This window comes from Calidris pugnax, unplaced genomic scaffold (assembly GCF_001431845.1).
Source record: "Calidris pugnax isolate Ruff unplaced genomic scaffold, ASM143184v1 scaffold174, whole genome shotgun sequence".
In the NCBI taxonomy this organism is placed as follows: Eukaryota; Metazoa; Chordata; class Aves; order Charadriiformes; family Scolopacidae; genus Calidris; species Calidris pugnax.
The window spans coordinates 457544-473882 of record NW_015090907.1 but is presented as its reverse complement, the minus strand read 5'-3'; the positions used below and the strand labels follow the sequence as shown (position 1 = coordinate 473882).

At 47.3% G+C, this 16339-nt stretch overlaps 1 protein-coding gene across 1 annotated transcript in view; it reads right to left on the bottom strand.

Annotated features, from left to right (window-relative positions):
- Positions 1-485: 485 nt before the first annotated feature.
- The window catches only part of HIVEP3 (human immunodeficiency virus type I enhancer binding protein 3), a 291528-nt gene continuing 275674 nt past the window's right edge, over positions 486-16339 (bottom strand). Inside the window, exons 11-12 of the mRNA XM_014949186.1 lie at positions 7209-8269; positions 486-4311 (exon numbers count right to left, since the gene is read on the bottom strand). Of these exons, the coding sequence (XP_014804672.1) occupies positions 3418-4311; positions 7209-8269 (1955 nt within the window). The 3' untranslated portion in view covers positions 486-3417. The remainder of the gene's footprint in view (positions 4312-7208; positions 8270-16339) is intronic.

Sequence of the window (16339 nt, the reverse complement as noted above, 5' to 3'; positions counted from 1 at the left end):
GCTCTCACTGAGTGGGACACAGGGAAGCCAGAGGGGGCTTCAGGTAGGAAAAGCAGCCACCAGTGATGGCTGAGTCTTCAACCCTGCCGTAAATAACACGCAACTCTACGAAAACCACTGGAGCTGCACCACTGTGCTCCTGGGTGGAGTGCAAGGCAGAGGCCATGGGGTTTGCCCAAGGTCACGCTGTGGTTTCTCATCGGGGCTGGGGCCACCTCGTGGGGTGCCTGTCCTGCCCGCAGACGGAGATGCTGGTGCCAGCGCGGAGGAGGACACCCTTCCCACGGAGCTCCGAGCTGTCAGTGTGATAATTAGCCCTTAAATATCAATATAATTTTTTTGTGTGTGATTTTTTTTGCCTATTCGATAGGCCATATTGCGCCCGTTGGGTACAGCATGAAGCACCATTTCATCCCCGCCATGCCCTCAGCTGCCAAGAAGCCCAACCAGGTTGAGACTCAGCCACAGCCGTGGAGGGGGGGTGGGGTGGGTTGGTTTGGTTTTTTTTTCCCATCTCCTGAGTTTTCAGCAGTCCCCGCAGGTGCCTGCTCCATGGCTGCCAGGTGGTGGGTACAGGACCTGAGCAGGTCACAGCCCAGGAGCACCTCGCTGCTGCACAGACCTTCCCCAAACTCCTCTCCCTGCTTATTTTTTGGCGGTGGGTGATGGCATCCAGGTAGTGGGACGCCACTGCCCTGTGCAGCACTGGCTTCCAGCCCTGGTGCTCTGCAGCTGAGACACAGAAAGCTTCAACTCGTCTTGAGCTGCTGGAAAAACTTTAAAAAATAATCATGAAAAATAACAAAAAGTAAATCCACAACAAAAGGAAGAAAACAATTGTAATGAAAACAATGTAACTTCTGGGTTTTGCTGGGGTTTCTTCTTTTTTTCCTCTCTGTCCAGAAATGACAGAGGCAGAAAAAAAACCCACCCCCATGCAAAGTATCAAAAGGTCAAGGATTAAAATACAGTTACAGAAAGAAGCCAAGCAAATTTGATCTAGCCCAAAGCTCGTGGTAAAAGCACCTAACAAAACCAGGATGCTGAGTGCACAACTGTTGCATTACTTTTCTTTATGTACAATTTCTATATATATATATATTTAAAAAAAAAATTAAATACAAAAAGCTACCTTGGAACAATGTTAAGAGTGTGACAAGGGCAAGGGAGTGAAAAGAGGCAGGAGCCAGGAAAGTCCAAAGTGTGGCTAGATGTGGTGGATGGGTGCCAGGGATGCTCACAGCAACCTTGGCTGATCGTCTGCTCCCAGTCATCTGGACATTAAGCACACGCTTAAAGCCTGAGTAGGATATAAGCTGGTGCTTAAGAGTTTCACTGAGGGAGTCGCTTCACGGAGCTGAACTCCCAGCCCCTGCTCCTGGATCTGGCTGGGTTTGAAAGCAGGACCAGCTTCCAGGCTTGGGGCCAAAGAGGGGGAGATGGGAAAAAGAGAAACTTGATAAAAGTGCTAATTAAGGTATAAATGAATTCTGGACGCAGTTTTGGTCAGTGTCACAGCCTTAATGTTATTTCCATGATACCTTCTTTTGTACTTAATTCCCTTTACAAGAAAAGCAAAAAAAAAAAAAAAAAATCACAGAAGATTATTAAAAAAATTATATTATTTGCCCGTGAAACGGGAACAGTTCATAGCTCATCAAGTCTGGCAAGGAAATATGTTCTCATTCAGGACTTTATTTGATTTCTTTTAATTTTTTTTTTTATTTTAATTTTTTTTTAAAAAGTGTATTACGTACCCGATAAACTGGAACAGCTCTGAAAGAAGAAAGAACTGGTCCACTGGTTAAATATTTATATCTTTTTTTTTTGTTAAAATAAAAAAAAAAAAAGAGGTTTGTACAGATTCCATAGACAAGAAAACCCTCTGAAGTAGTAAAGAGCCTGCTGTCTGCTTGGGCAAACATGTATTGAAGATTTGTGTGTTATAAAGTGTGTTAACGGGACAGAGAGGGATGGCTCCATCAGGTCTCTCTGTATTTGGTATCGGATCTATTGGCAGTAGAAGCCATTACTCTGCTATGGATGCTTGGAGTTAAAAATTTGCTCTGGAAAAAGTTCCCATGCATGCACAACAAGCTGATTGCAAACATCAACCATTCAGCATCATCACTTTTGTCTTCCAAAACACCAAAGAAAAGGGCCCGTCTGCACAATAAGGACTACGTTTGCCACGTTCTGCTTAAATAAATAAATAAAATTAAAATAAGAGGCAGAGTCACCGGTGAGTTACTGAGCTGCAGGCGTGCAAACAAGCAGAGCACAAAAAAAAAGCATCCCCAGAGCCGGAGGGAGCCAAACCAGCTGGGACGGAGTGGGGATGGGACGGAGGGAGCTTGTCCGCAACTGAGAAATTATGGAGGAAAAATAGCTTGCAAGGCTGAGTTTACTTCCATTTATAAACCAAGGGAGGGCGTTTACAGAGGGCTTCCAAGCCCCAGAAAAGAGGGGCTCTCAGGCACAGGCATGACTTTGCGGGGGGCACCGTGGAGCGGATGGAAGGATTAAAGCAAGCAGGAGGCTGGCTCGTCCAGCGAGAGACACCATTCCCGGCACGGGGTCTACATGCGATACATTCCTATGTTCTTGCAGTTAAATCTTTGAAGAAGAACCTTTTTTTTTTTTTTTTTTTTTTTTGTCCCTTTTTAAAAAAGTGCTTTGATGGGTTCTGCAGGAGGGAGGGATGTTCAAGATTCATTTTTTTCTCTTTTTTGAGTGACAAATTCTCTCGCTGCGAATCGAATCGCTGTGAACGAACCTCCCCCTACTCAAGGAAGTGCTAGTTTCATTTACAAGTTCAGGGTAAACACGTTTTTCAAATGTAAAGCAGTCTCAACTGTTTAAAGCACAACCATAGGCAACCAGAGGGATGCGAGAAAAAAAAAACCAAGCACTTTTCGAGAATTAAATAAAGCATGTAATAAATACAAATCATAAACTTCTGTATACAGGAGCAAGGATTTGGTTTTTTTTTTTAACCATTTAATCAATATAAAAAAGTTTTTCTGTTTTGTTTTTTTTTTTGTTTTCAGTGCATCTTCTTCCTCTTAAAATGCTTAACCCTTTCCTTTCTGCATCTCTCAGGCCCATAATTACGCACACCTAAATGGCAAAAAAGACAAGGTCTAACAAACCCCTTTCCAAAAAACTCTAAAAAAATATTCACAGCCTCAAACATTTTTGTACATTTCAAGCAACAAAAGGTATAGAAAAAGGCACAAGTAACTGCATACATGTGGAGATAATACCAGACTGGGACAAAGAAAACCAGGAATCTTCGATGGGTTTGGTCATTCACTAGAGTGCTTCATATAGCGATGATTATACTAAAGGAAATAGTGTTGAAAATGTCTGTTGATTTTACATAGGAAGCCTAAAGGTGGAACAGATGGTGGAGGCTTAAGTACTTCCCGTGTTTTCATCCACCTTTTTTTGAGTTTGACCTAAATCTGCGTGCTCGAGGTGTGGACTGCTCTTCCTGGAGGTTCCCCCGTGGCGACTGGGCTCTCCGGAGAGGTTTCTCCTCCGGAGGGAGAAGGGCTGGGCGTGCGAGTGGCTGGATGAGGGCTCCGAGAGGCAGCCAGTGCTGCTGCTTCGGTCCAGCGGCTGGGAGGGGAGATCTGAGATGAAAGTGCAGGATGATTTGAAAGAAGTGCTCGAGCTGCCAGATTGCTTCTTGCCCGTTTTTTTCAAGGGTTCTTCCCCGCTCATCGAAGGCTTTGGAGAGTGCTCGTCGGTTGTGCTGGGGCTGGCTGGGGAACCCAAGCAGCCTGCCTGCTCCGCGTGGCTTGACTCAGCCAACGTTTTTACCCTGTATTCCTCCTGGTCTGTCTTTTGCTGAAGCTCACTAGTCCTCATTTTCTCTTCTGAGCACCCGCTGCTCGTAAGCTCTGGGGACAGTGTATATTTAGAAACCTTTGCAACCGGGGAGACTGATGCTGATGACGGCTCCTGCGGGACCTGCGGTTCCTCGTCCCTCTTGGGAGCCCGGCTGAACTCGGCAAAGCTGCTGCCACCAGAGGCAAAATATCCCGCTTGCAGGGAAACGACCGAGCTGGGCACCAAGCTGGGATGGGTGCTCGGCCTCGCCTGGACCATCTGGATGCCCCCAATGGGAATCATAGGGTACGGGGTCCTCGCGAGGTGCTGTGAATGCAACGGGAGATGGCTGAAGATGTTCTCCTCCCCTCGGCCCGGAGTGTGGACATGTATTTCATGAGGTGCCTGCAAGGGTCTGGAGCAGATGGGCTGTGTGATGCCAGGTGAACATGTTGGGCTTCGTGGTTCTATCTTCTGCACCGGAGAGGGAAAAGAAACAGCTGATTCAGTGCAACGCACAAGTTATAGCATTAGCATCATTAGTGCTCACTCTAATGATTGAGGTTGTTAACATTTTATTCTACCTTTAAGGTAAGGAGCAGCACAACCCGCAGCATTTCCCTCCTGGGTACAAATATGCCCATGGTTGGGGCACAGATCCAGGGCTTTGGCTCAAGCTTGGATCATTACAAAATCATAGAAACATTTGTGATGGAAGGGACCTTTAAAGGCCATCTAGTCCAGCCCCCTACTGTAAGCAGGGACATCTTCCACCAGACCAGGTTGCTCAGAGCCCTGTCCAACCTGACCTGGAATGTTTCCAGGGATGGGGCATCCACAGCTTTTCTGGGCAACCTGGGCCAGTGTCTCACCACCCTCAGCATAAAAAAACTTCCTTCTGATATCTAGTCCAAATCTTCCCTCTTTTAGTTTAAAACCATTACCCCTTGTCATATTACCAGAGTTGCCTCTAAGAGCCTGGCAGTGGATGCCAGTGTTTCCTACCATCCGAGCTGCTTTGGGCCCCTTTCAGTACATGGGGTTTCTGAAAGCTCAGAATAACATTATTTATTTTTACTGTATTTTCTTACAGCAGGATTACATTCTTACAGATGCTAATTGCAGGGATGTTTTAGACCAAGGGACAGGTAGAGTTAACTCTCATTTGACATAAAGCACACCCATCAGTGTGGTCCCCACCACCACCCTCATGGTGTGGCCTGAAGAAATCAAGGGTTAAGACCCTGCCATTTTACCTTTTCCTCTTTCTCTCTCGGTGCTTCACATAGTTTCCTAATGTACATCATGGAGAGATATGTGGCTAAACAGAAATGGATTAATTAGTGATGAGGTAATAACTAAACCCCTAAACAGGACTCCCAAGAAGAGGAAGTGACAGAAACTGAAATCAACTTTCCATTAGGATGGGGTTAGGTATAAAGTCTGAGGATTCACACCCCTAAACAGGACTCCCAAGAAGAGGAAGTAACAGAAACTGAAATCAACTTTCCATAGGATGGGGTTAGGTATAAAATCTGAGGATTCACTGGAGGGCATATTTCTTTGTAGGGTTATGGAGAATTGCCTGACCCTGAGAGCTGGATCTCTATTGAGAGGTGACAGAGGAAAGCAGCAAAAGAGAACAGAAGAGAGAGAGCAAGAGCCACTTAAGATAGTGTTTGCTTGGTCAGCAATTACAAGCCCAAACACTTTCTAAATCTCACTTATCCACACGAAGTCTCAGCAGAGTTTGATCTATACAGGGGTGCTGGGAAACCCCCAAACAAATAATCTCAATGGTGCAACAGCCACCAGAAGGAGAGGCCACCTACTGCAAGAGCCAGTGGGAAGAGAGATGGTCCCGGTCAGGCCTGATGCACAGCCTTGGCAGAAAGCCTTGACTGAAGCTAGGCTGAAATTATCTCCAAGTTTCTAAGTGATGCACAGGGCACCAGTTTTGAGCATAGAGCTCCATTTGGAATCTGATAAATCCACCTGTCTATTGTAGCCCTACCAGGAACACAATTTTGCTAAGAAATCCCAGCTGTCCATCTGACTGATAAATTGAAAGTTTCCCATTTGGGTTTTAACTGTTGCTTTGGAGGCACATGAGAAGAGCAACAGTGGTGACTTGGGGTGCTAAAAAGGAGCGGGAAAATAGAGCAAGAAGGTATCTGTGTGACAGTGTAAGTTAAAAGGTGTGAATGGGCAGAAAAGCAGGGGTATACGGTCTCCTACTGTGGACTAGGGAGCTTGGGGGATTTGTACAAGTAGTGGCAGCGGGCAGCTCTCCTGACTAGAACTGAAGGACCAGGGTTTCCACAGACCTGAGATTCACCACAAGAAGTTAATTGACAAGAAGGGGAAATAGCATTAAAGTAAGCAAAAGTTTGGACCTGAAATGAAAGATAGTCTCGGAGAAGGTAAGACAACACTCATAGTGGAAAGCAGGGGGAAGGCAGCACCAAAATAAGGTACATTATCATAGAGATGGAAGAAACGCACACTGGGCAGCATGGCTTTTCTGGAGAAGGTCTGGGTCAGCATCTGCCGTGACAGGTTCTCCAGGGGCTGTATAAAGGATTCTCTCTTCCCAGTGCAGCCCCTAAGGGCTCGAGTCTCTCCTCACACCAGTTTCACAGCAGACCAACTCCAGCAACTGAATCTCATGTTCATCAGCATAAATTACAGGAGCACCAAGCACTTCAGGAGAAATGTGAAACGTTCCTCCAAACCCGACGTCTAATTTGCCTGTAGCAGTGGGAGGAACATGCAACTTTCCTTTACCCATAGGATTTGATATGTCCAGCAGAAAGACTAAATAATTTTCTGGACCCAGTGGGAAACACCTCTCTGTGCTGAAGAGAGAAGCGAGATGGAATCAGAGTTGTCCAAACAAACAGTTCTCAGCAGTTAATCTAACAGAGCTGGTTGTGTATGTTCGTAGCCCAGGAGTCAGCAACAGGGGACAATGGCTAATATGGATCTAGTTCAGGTCACTGACCAGTGAAAAATGGCCACAACTTTGGGCGAAATCTCAAAAATGAATGTGAAATTCCCAGGAAAATAAAAGCCTCTTAGTGACAACTAGTCATTATTAAGTGGTCATCCTTATTTCTTGTCTCAGCAGGAGACTGGTTGGGTCAGGAAGGTAAATAATCCCTTGGAGAAGGGACAATTTTATTTCTCTTCAACTGAGTTGGGCAGGACCAAAACAGGTGCAAAACCCATTGCTGTCCACTCTCACTTTTCTCTGGGTTACCTGTGACGTTGGTCACAGTCACTGTGCCCTGCAGCATCACAACCTTCATTAAAGAACATATCAGAGAACGTACTGCAGGGACTATAAGGCAAGAGGGGCTTGAACTTACCAGCTTGGACTCGTAGAGCTGTACGTTTTTGCCAAAGAACCTGTGAGGTAGAGGCATCGAAGATAATATCCCATGCTGGGCTTGATATGAGCTTTGAACTTTGTCATCTGCTGCTGATTTGCTAGTACCAGGCAAGTCCTCTTTCCCGGGGGATGGATACCTTGGCGACTCTGAGAAGCCTGGAGACAAGACTTTCTTCAGCGATAAATATCTGACTGATGACATCTCTCTGCTCGGCGATGAGTGCCTCACAGGGGAGACTTCTCCTTCTGGTGGAAGGTATGTTCTTGGGGACAGCTCTCTTCTGGGGGAGAGATGCCTGCTGGGTGACAGCTCGAGTCTTGGTGAAACACATCTTAGTGGAGATGCCTCCCTCCTGGGAGAGACGCGCTGGCAAGGAGACAACCCTCTCCCTGGAGACAGGCACCTTAGAGAAGACAGTTCTCCAGTTGGTGAAAACCGTTTCGGTGAAGTTTCATTTTTGGTTAGTAGGTGCTTTCTCGCTAGCATTGGTCTGCTGCTGCCACCACCTCTGCCAGAGTCCTGGCTTGGGGACCACCTTCTTCTTGGGGAGGTGTCTTTTGAGGGTGACAGGTCCATAAGTAAGGACATCTGTGGCCTTGTGACAGACTCTCTTTCAGCAGAAGCCAATTGTTCGGTGGAGGTCAAAGCTGGTCTGTGGAGACTCAAGAAGCTGTGGCACACAGCAATGTCACTGCTGTCTGCTGACCACTTTGTTTCCAGCCCTGAGGAGGAGGCCTGCTGACCTTCACCTACTTTTTGGCTGCTGGAAACAGTTTCTTGGGATAAGGACAATGCTATTTCGGTGCCTTCCTCTTGAGAAGACGGAGAGCCATCTGAAGAGTGTATTGGGAGGGTGGTGTGTTTGCCTTCTGGCAAGTTTAAAAGTGGCTCATCTTGGCTCTCCTCTTCCTCCTCATCTTCCTCATCTTCATTGTCATCATCATCGTCAGATTCCTCTAGGTCTGAAAACTGGTGTTCCTCAATTGGCTCAGATCCCTCCCGCCCCTCAGAGTCCTGGAATAGGTCTTCACTGGTTCCTGAAGGGATGGGCAAACATAAAACAGAGAGTGTAAAATACACATGCAAGGATTATTTTTGTGCTAAATCTGCTCAAAGTTTATAAGGGGTCAAAAGGAGAGAGGACCCGGTGATTTCCTAGAACTGATCATCTCATGCTTTGAAGCCTGCCCTCTATGCCAACTCCACTCCTGATGATCCCAGTAGATCCCAGTGTATCCCACCTCTGGAACCTCCCACTCTACCCTAATTTTGATTCCAGCCATTGTTCTGTCAACACATGGAGCCATGAGTCCCTGCTTCTGGTGCACACTTTCACACACCCTGCCTGCCTTTCTCTGGAAATGTAAAAAAGGCTCTTAATAGATGAGGAGAATAGCAGCACTATCATCCTTTTTTGGACTTTTTATGACTACTTGTTGCAATGGTGCCTAAAAAATATCTGCAGCTGTCCAAGGACAAGAAAGTTGCTGGGATGACTGCTGCCATCCCCCCCATGTTGGACCTTTTCTTGCCCACAGTACGTGAACAGTTAAACATTAGCAAGACAGCACTTTTGTTAAAAAGCAAACCTCTGTGGATTTTCTCTTATTTTGATAAATTCTAGCCATCATGCAGAAGCTTCTTTGTGGCAGAGGTTTTTTGCTGTCTGTGGAAAGCCTTGCACAGGGATGCATTGTTTGTAAGAGCTTGTAAACAGTGAGGAGTACACAAAAAACAAATCTAAAGGATTTGAAATGTACCTGCAGGTAAAAATACAGCGTCCCTCTTCTCCTTTTAAGGGGCAGCAGAAGCTGTCTGAGATCAGTAGCAAGCTCCTAAGCTGATTGCAGCTGCTAACCCGCTGCTCTGCTCTGCACGAAGAAAAACCTGCATTTCCCTGTGCCAGATGTGCAGCAATCCTGGCAGACATGCATGCTCAGCCTGAAGAGGTCCATCGGGAACAGCCACTGGATGTCACTGTAGCTCAACTAAATTGGGCTGTCAGGAGGCTTTCCAGCAAGTCCCCTCTGCTTTGGAGGGGCTAATAAAATAATATCAGTTTCTCAAACTCTGCCAAGCACTAAGACAATGGGACATGCGTGGTCCCCATCTTTGGAAGCACCTGGATGCTGCTTTGACCACCATGTGAAGCCAGGTAACTAATGGCAGCACTGCTGGCTTCTGTCCCTTGTCAGTTCAGCCTAGGACAATGCTTCTCCTCTGATGAACATGGAAATGGTTTTCCATTTGGAGCTGCCATCTGTCAGCAGGACAAGCCGGAGGGGAAATTAAGCGGCACTAAGGCTGAGGCTGGACCACACCTGCCTGCAGCAGGCAGGGTGGTTTGCAAAAAGGGACATGGCCACACAGCGAGAAGTCACCCTGATCTATGGATAAAAAGTCCAATTTTGTTTACTTTGAATAACAAGGCCTTTCTAGTAAATGCTCATGAAGTATTTGGCATTACCCATGAAATAAGACATGTTTCACCATGGCTGATTATCCATTCAAGTTTCAGTCTGAAATGCATTTCATTTACTCCCCACCCCATTTCAAAAGTCCATAAAACGAGTCCTGCTGCAATCTCATACAGCACCCAGACGTAGTCAGCAGCTCTTCACCAAGAGCCTGACTTGCATTGTGAAATGCTCGTATAATAATGGGGTTTTTCTGGACCCAGGATCCAGTAGCGGGTTGTTTGCAAAACTCCCAGAGGAACTGAGTTCAGAACAAGTATTATTCCAAATGACCAGTTCTTCCAGGTATAGAGTGAATGGTATTTCTTGGACCAGTTCTTCCAGGTATAGAGTGAATGGTGCCTATTTCTTACTTGGAAAAGGAATGGATTTCACTACCAGAGTTATGAGCTGGCCATAGAATCATAGAATAGCTTGGGTGGGAAGAGGAAAAGGAATGGATTTCACTACCAGAGTTAAGAGCTGGCCATAGAATCATAGAATGGCTTGGGTGGGAAGGGACCTTAAAGACTATCCAATCCCACCCCCTGCCCTGGGCAGGGACACCTCCCACCACACCAGGTTGCTCCAAGCCCCCTCCAACCTGCCCTTGAACCCCTCCAGGGATGGGGCAGCCACAGCTTCTCGGGGCAACCTGGGCCAGGCTCTCACCACCCTCACACCAAACAAGTTCTTCCCCACATCTCAGCTCCATCTCCCCTCTTTCAGGGTCAAACCCTTCCCCCTCCTCCTAGGGCTCCCCTCCCTGATCCAGAGTCCCTCCCCAGCTTTCCTGGAGCCCCTTTAGGGACTGGAAGGGGCTCTAAGGTCTCTCTGGAGCCTTCTCTTCTCCAGGCTGACCCCTCCCAACTCTCTCCGCCTGTCCTTACAGCAGAGGGGTTCCAGCCCCCGAAGCATCTCCATGGTCTCCTCCTGGACCCACTCTGAGTCTCTGTCTCTGGTTTCAGGGTTTAACATCTCTGGGGTTCAGGATGGGGAGGCAGCTACAGCCTCAGCCTCTTCTGTGCGGCTCCAAGAGCCATGTTCCCATGTGGTCTCCTTTTTGTCCCCAGTCACACAACAGACAGGCGCCGGCCAGGACAGAGAGCGAGGTCAGGAGTGTGGAGTTGGGGAAATGTGAAACCAGCATCGCACTGGGGAGTTGTTTGCATTTGCCACCGAGGGAAACATTCGAGTGAGTCCTGGGACAGCCCAAAGGGAATTTGCTTTGGCCTCACAACACCATCCCCGCAGCAGAAAGAGCACAGACCTTCTTGCAACTGAAACACATTTTTCTGAGCTAATGGGCAGAGGAAAAGCAAGTCAGGAGAAGACAGAGGGAGGGAGAGATGGAGGAAGGAAGAAGAGAGGAAGCAGGGGAAAATGTGCCCTATTGACGCCTTTTTCTGAGGGCTGTATTTCATTGCATGTGTGTTATTCTAAGGTTATTCTACCGAAATGATGCAATCACACCAAGCAAAACCAATGCAGGATTGAAGAATTATAGTCCAATCTCCTTTTACTTTCTTCCCTTACTTTCAATCACCCCTTACTTTCTTCTGCCCTTTAAATAGAAATAAAAACAATCAAGTGAAATGCAACTCTAGTTTAAAATTATCCAGGGAATTTTAGGAACTGCTGCCCCCTCCCCGCCTGCCCCCAAAGGAAAGCACGGCAATGTTCCTGCACTGGTTTGTGTCACATGGAAATAGTAATCTTTTTTTTTTTAAGTTAAAAATAGTCCAGGCTCTGTTCTGAGCCTCTTTGCTGAGAGAAAACACTCTGTGGTTACACAGGAGAAGGCTCTTTGCAGTCTACTGCTCTGAGAGCAGGGATGCGGGTTATAGCTGTGACCTCCGATTTCTCATGCACCTTTCTGCCATTTTTACGTTATTTCCTCATCCATCCAAATAGCCCCAACCATTACAGCACAAAATACAATTTTCTGACCATCTTCCTGGCTACTTTATTTAAGTGTTTAGTTGGCATTTGTGAGCAATGGGCCTCCTTATTCATAGAATCATAGAATAGAATCATACAATCGTCTAGGTTGAAAGGGACCTTTAAGATCATCTAGTCCAACCATCAACCTAACTCTGATAAAAACCCAAAAGAAAACCATACAAAAAAACCCTCCGCATCACTAAACTATGTCTCTAAGCACTATGTCAACTTGTCTTTTAAAGTCCACTTCCGGGTATGGTGCCTCAACCACTTCCCTGGGCAGCCCATTCCAAGGCTTAATAACCCTTTCCGTGTAAAAAATTTTTCCTAATATCCAACCTGACCCCCCCCTGGCGCAACTTGAGGCCATTACTTCTTGTCCTATCGCCTGTGACTTAGAAGAAGAGACCAATCCCTGCTTCTCTACAACCTCCTTTCAGGTAGTTGTAGAACGAGGCAGAATACCTGAAATTTCAGCAGAAGGTCAGTGTTAGATTTAACCAGGTAAAAAAGAGGCTGGACGGAATGAAAGGAAATGTCCTCTGACACCATACCTTCCTGTTTTCACCTGTCTGCATTCCTTCCTGGCAGACTGTCCCTTTTACAGAAACACAAACGGTCTTCATTGATGGGAGGAAACGGGCGACTGCGTGTTTGTCGTAATTCTAAAATTACACGGATTGCTTGCATAATGCACTGAAGTCCAGGCAGCAGAGTGCATTCCAGCGAGCAGCCGTGCAGCCAACAGCAACAATGGGAGAGGAGTCCCCTTCGAAAGTCGATGGGTTCCTCTCCTCTCAGTCCAGGTAGGGCACAGCGGGGTCCAACCACTGTGTGTTCAGCCACAAGCACTCAGGGACCAATCATTTAATGATGGCTAAGAAAAAAGGTCCCCCAGATGATGGTCCTGTCCTTTCAGCTCAGCGCTCTCCCAGCTGACCTGGGGATGCAAGGAAGACCCTTCTTGTGCTTTTCTTTAGAATCATAGAATCATAGAATCGTTCAGGTTGGAAGAGACCCTTGGGATCATCGAGTCCAACCATCTCCCCTACTCTACAAAGTCCTCCCCTACACCATATCCCTCAGCACTGCATCTAAACGGCCCTTAAACACAGCCAGGGACGGTGACTCAACCACCTCCCTGGGCAGCCTGTTCCAATGCCCGACCACTCTCTCTGTGAAGAATTCCTTCCTAATGTTCAGTCTAAACCTACCCTGTTGGAGCTTGAAGCCGTTCCCTCTCGTTCTATTGTTAATTACCTGTGAGAAGAGACCAGCACCAACCTCTCTACAGTGGCCTTTCAAGTAGTTGTAGAGAGTGATGAGGTCTCCCCTCAGCCTCCTCTTCCTCACACTAAACAGCCCCAGCTCCTTCAGCCACTCTTCATATGATTTGTCTTCTAGGCCCTTCACTAGTTTCGTTGCCCTCCTCTGCACTCGCTCCAGCACCTCGATATCTCTCTTGTATTGAGGATTTAGTCTTTCCATGAGGCCAAAGGCGGAGACAAGCTCAGCCTCATCACCTGCCAGACCTCCGTATTCACAAGCAGAGTGTTCCCATCAGCAGTCCTCACACTGCCCGCACAACACGCTGCTGAGCAGACTACTATTAACCTTGCATGAGCCCGGGGATGAATGACTGAATGAAATCATGAATGAAAGCATTCCCCAGGACTGGCAAAGTGAACCCTTGCAGTTATGTCCTCAGGAGTCCGCAATTATGTGTAACACAAATAGGACTTCTGATTTGCAGGTTTTCAAAAGTGAGACTCAATAAATATGATTCATTAGTTCTAATTGACAATAGTGGAAAGGTTTAAAATAACAGTTGTTCTTTTCAGAGTCATGCAACCAACATTTCAGGAGGCACTTTCCCCTCTCCTTATCTAGCTTTGATCTGCAGAGGCATCACCAACGGGTGGTGCAACAGCAGGGAGAGATTTCTGGATGCCATCAGCTAATCAATTATTTTAAGTGCATTCCCAGGCCAGAGGAGTTCTCCATCAATCCCACATGGGAGCAGCCTCCTGCTGCTCACACCACACCAACAATTTTCCCTTGGGGCAGCTATTGCGAAATCCTCGAAGAGGTTTTGTTTTGGCCGTGTCCTCCTTTGGAAAGGCCATGGCCAAGTACAGCGTGTCTCTGCCTGATCGAAAGGTTGCTCTGAAGAGCTGGAGAAAAGCCAAGAGTCCAAGCAGATTTAAAAGAAAGAAAGCCATCCCTTGAGGCAGAGCGGAACACTGTCGGCCAGGTCAGGTGTCCTGAGTCTTCATGAGATATTTATTCAGCGTGGCCTGGGAGAGCCCTTTGTCTATCCCCATACATGTCAGGAAAGGCACTGTGAAAGGGGACACTTAGGGCTCCCTCTTTCTCCCAGGTCCTTGTCCCTTGACTGACCAGGTGACTACACCTGGCCTGAACATGGTACCACTGCACTGGGGGATCATTGGGGTTTGGGACTGGATAACCAATGGGACTCCTCAGATACCACAGAATCATAGAATCATCTGGGTTGGAAGGGACCTTTAAGATCATCAAGTCTAACTATTAACCCAAAACTGCCAACTCCACCACTAACCCATGGCCCTCAGCACCACATCTGTCCAGCTTTTAAATACCTCCAGGGATGGTGACTCCACCACTTCCCTGGCTAGCCTGTTCCAGTGCTTGATAACCCTTTCTGTGAAGAGGTTTAGTGATGATGCTCCTTGTTTGTTGTGTGGGTGTCTATTTTTGTCAGTTATGTTGACAGTTGGACAAGATGATCTTTAAGGTCCCTTCCAACCTAGAAGATTCTGTGATTCTGTAATATCCAACTTAAACTGCCCCTGGTGCAACTTGAGGCCGTTTCCACTTGTCATATTGCTTGTTACATGTTCTCTGCTGGCAGGTTGAGCCATGGTCTGTTCAGGTCAAGGACAGTCACATCAGCCTTCCAAGTCCCAGGACAGTGACACAAGCCCTGCTGCCCCATCAAATTGCTCTGCACCTGCACCTTTGTGCCACCAAAACAGGGTGGCCACATCCAACCTTGTCTTCAGGAAGGGCTCCAGGGCCACGCTAATTCCCAAACTGTGCTCAGCGTTTTTTTGTGAGTGCAGTAGATGGCCTGAACCACAGACGTCTTGCTGATCTCTCCTGCAGTTTGAGACAATGGTCTGCAAATGTCCCTGGCACAGTTTCATTAGCAAGCATGGAGATAACCCAAGGATACAGCACACTGCAGGGGACAGCATTTCTGAGATCTGGTGTCAAAACCTGAGACTTGAAGCACCTCAGAGGGTCCCGGTGGCCAGGGCTGCCCAGTGGGCACAGCCTCGAAGCCCGTGAACCACCTGGGCCACAAGTCCCCTCTGTGGCAGGAGGCATTGCAGCAAAGCAAACCTCCTCCCCACCAGGGGCTATGCAGGGAAACACTTTGGGATTTTTAATTACTAATGAAGCAGGAGGCGCTTTACACTGCCCATGTCCCCTGAACCAGCCCCTTTCCCAATAAAGCCTCATATGGACTCAACCCCAGCAGGGGACCGGGGTGATAAGCGCTGTTTGTTGTTCCTGCCGAGTTAACATTCCCTGGCTCACAGCGCTGTCTCTAGAACTCGCTCAGCTGATGTTCACTTTATAAAAATAACCGTGGCGCCATGTGTTTTATGAAGTTCATTTTAACCCATTGTCAACAAACCCTTGCGGGCTGTGGCAGAATGAATCCCAGGGATGATGGGGGAATCAAAATTGTTTGGGGTGGGACAGGGGGGTGAAACAGGAAACAGGGAGAAAAATGCTAAAGATGGCCACAAGAGCTGCTTTCATACTGAGATCTCTGGGGTGGCAGCCAGGAAGGGTCAGTGGTGTCATGACCAGCCTGCAGCACACTGCAAACAGAAAACACCACCCTGCTCTGTGGCACAACGTGTTTTATCCAGGAATAAACACACTGTGACCAAGACAGACCTGTGCTCCCAGAGCCTCTCTTCCCCCTATAGCTGGTATGTGCAGCGTTCCCTATAAATGCGAACGACCTGCTGAACAGAAAAGGCAGATGACGCAAAATTTCATGAGGACTTCATGAGATCTGCTGCCCCCAAGGCTTCTTCCCCATCAGTCCTGAGCTGCAGCTCCAGCCCTGAGCACTCAGGGTCTTGCTAAAGGAAACAGAATAACAATTGTAAAAACATCTAACTGTTCCCCGGAGACACATAACCTAACCCTTTGCAGCTGTCGGAGCGCAGCCTCCAATAATTTGGGTAAAATATCTTTTTCTAGCTCAAACAGCTAAGTATATATGAGACTTCCCCGTGTTCCCTCATCTCCCAGCTTGGAGATCTTCTTCACCTCTCCCTCAACGTTTCTGATGGAGACAGGAGTGATTATGGTTACCACACTCCTGCCTGATGCTGCCCAGTCTCCCAGGAGGAGATCTGCTTCTCGGGATGACTTCAGGGAAATTCAGCTGCAGATACTATAAACCAGGGTGGAAATTACTGAATAAGAGAGTCATGTGTCCTTCTCAAAGAACAGACAGACTCCTGAATTCACAGAGCCTTGGGCAGGCTTTGTGTGTGTGTTTGTGCATAAGTAGATGAAAGAAATGAGCAGGTGAGTCAGGGTAAATGTATCTTCTTGTAAAGCACTCAGAATAATGCCATTAAATGTCAAAGCACCATGTTATTTTAGTTTTGCTGGCTCTTCTCTTGCTGAGAAATC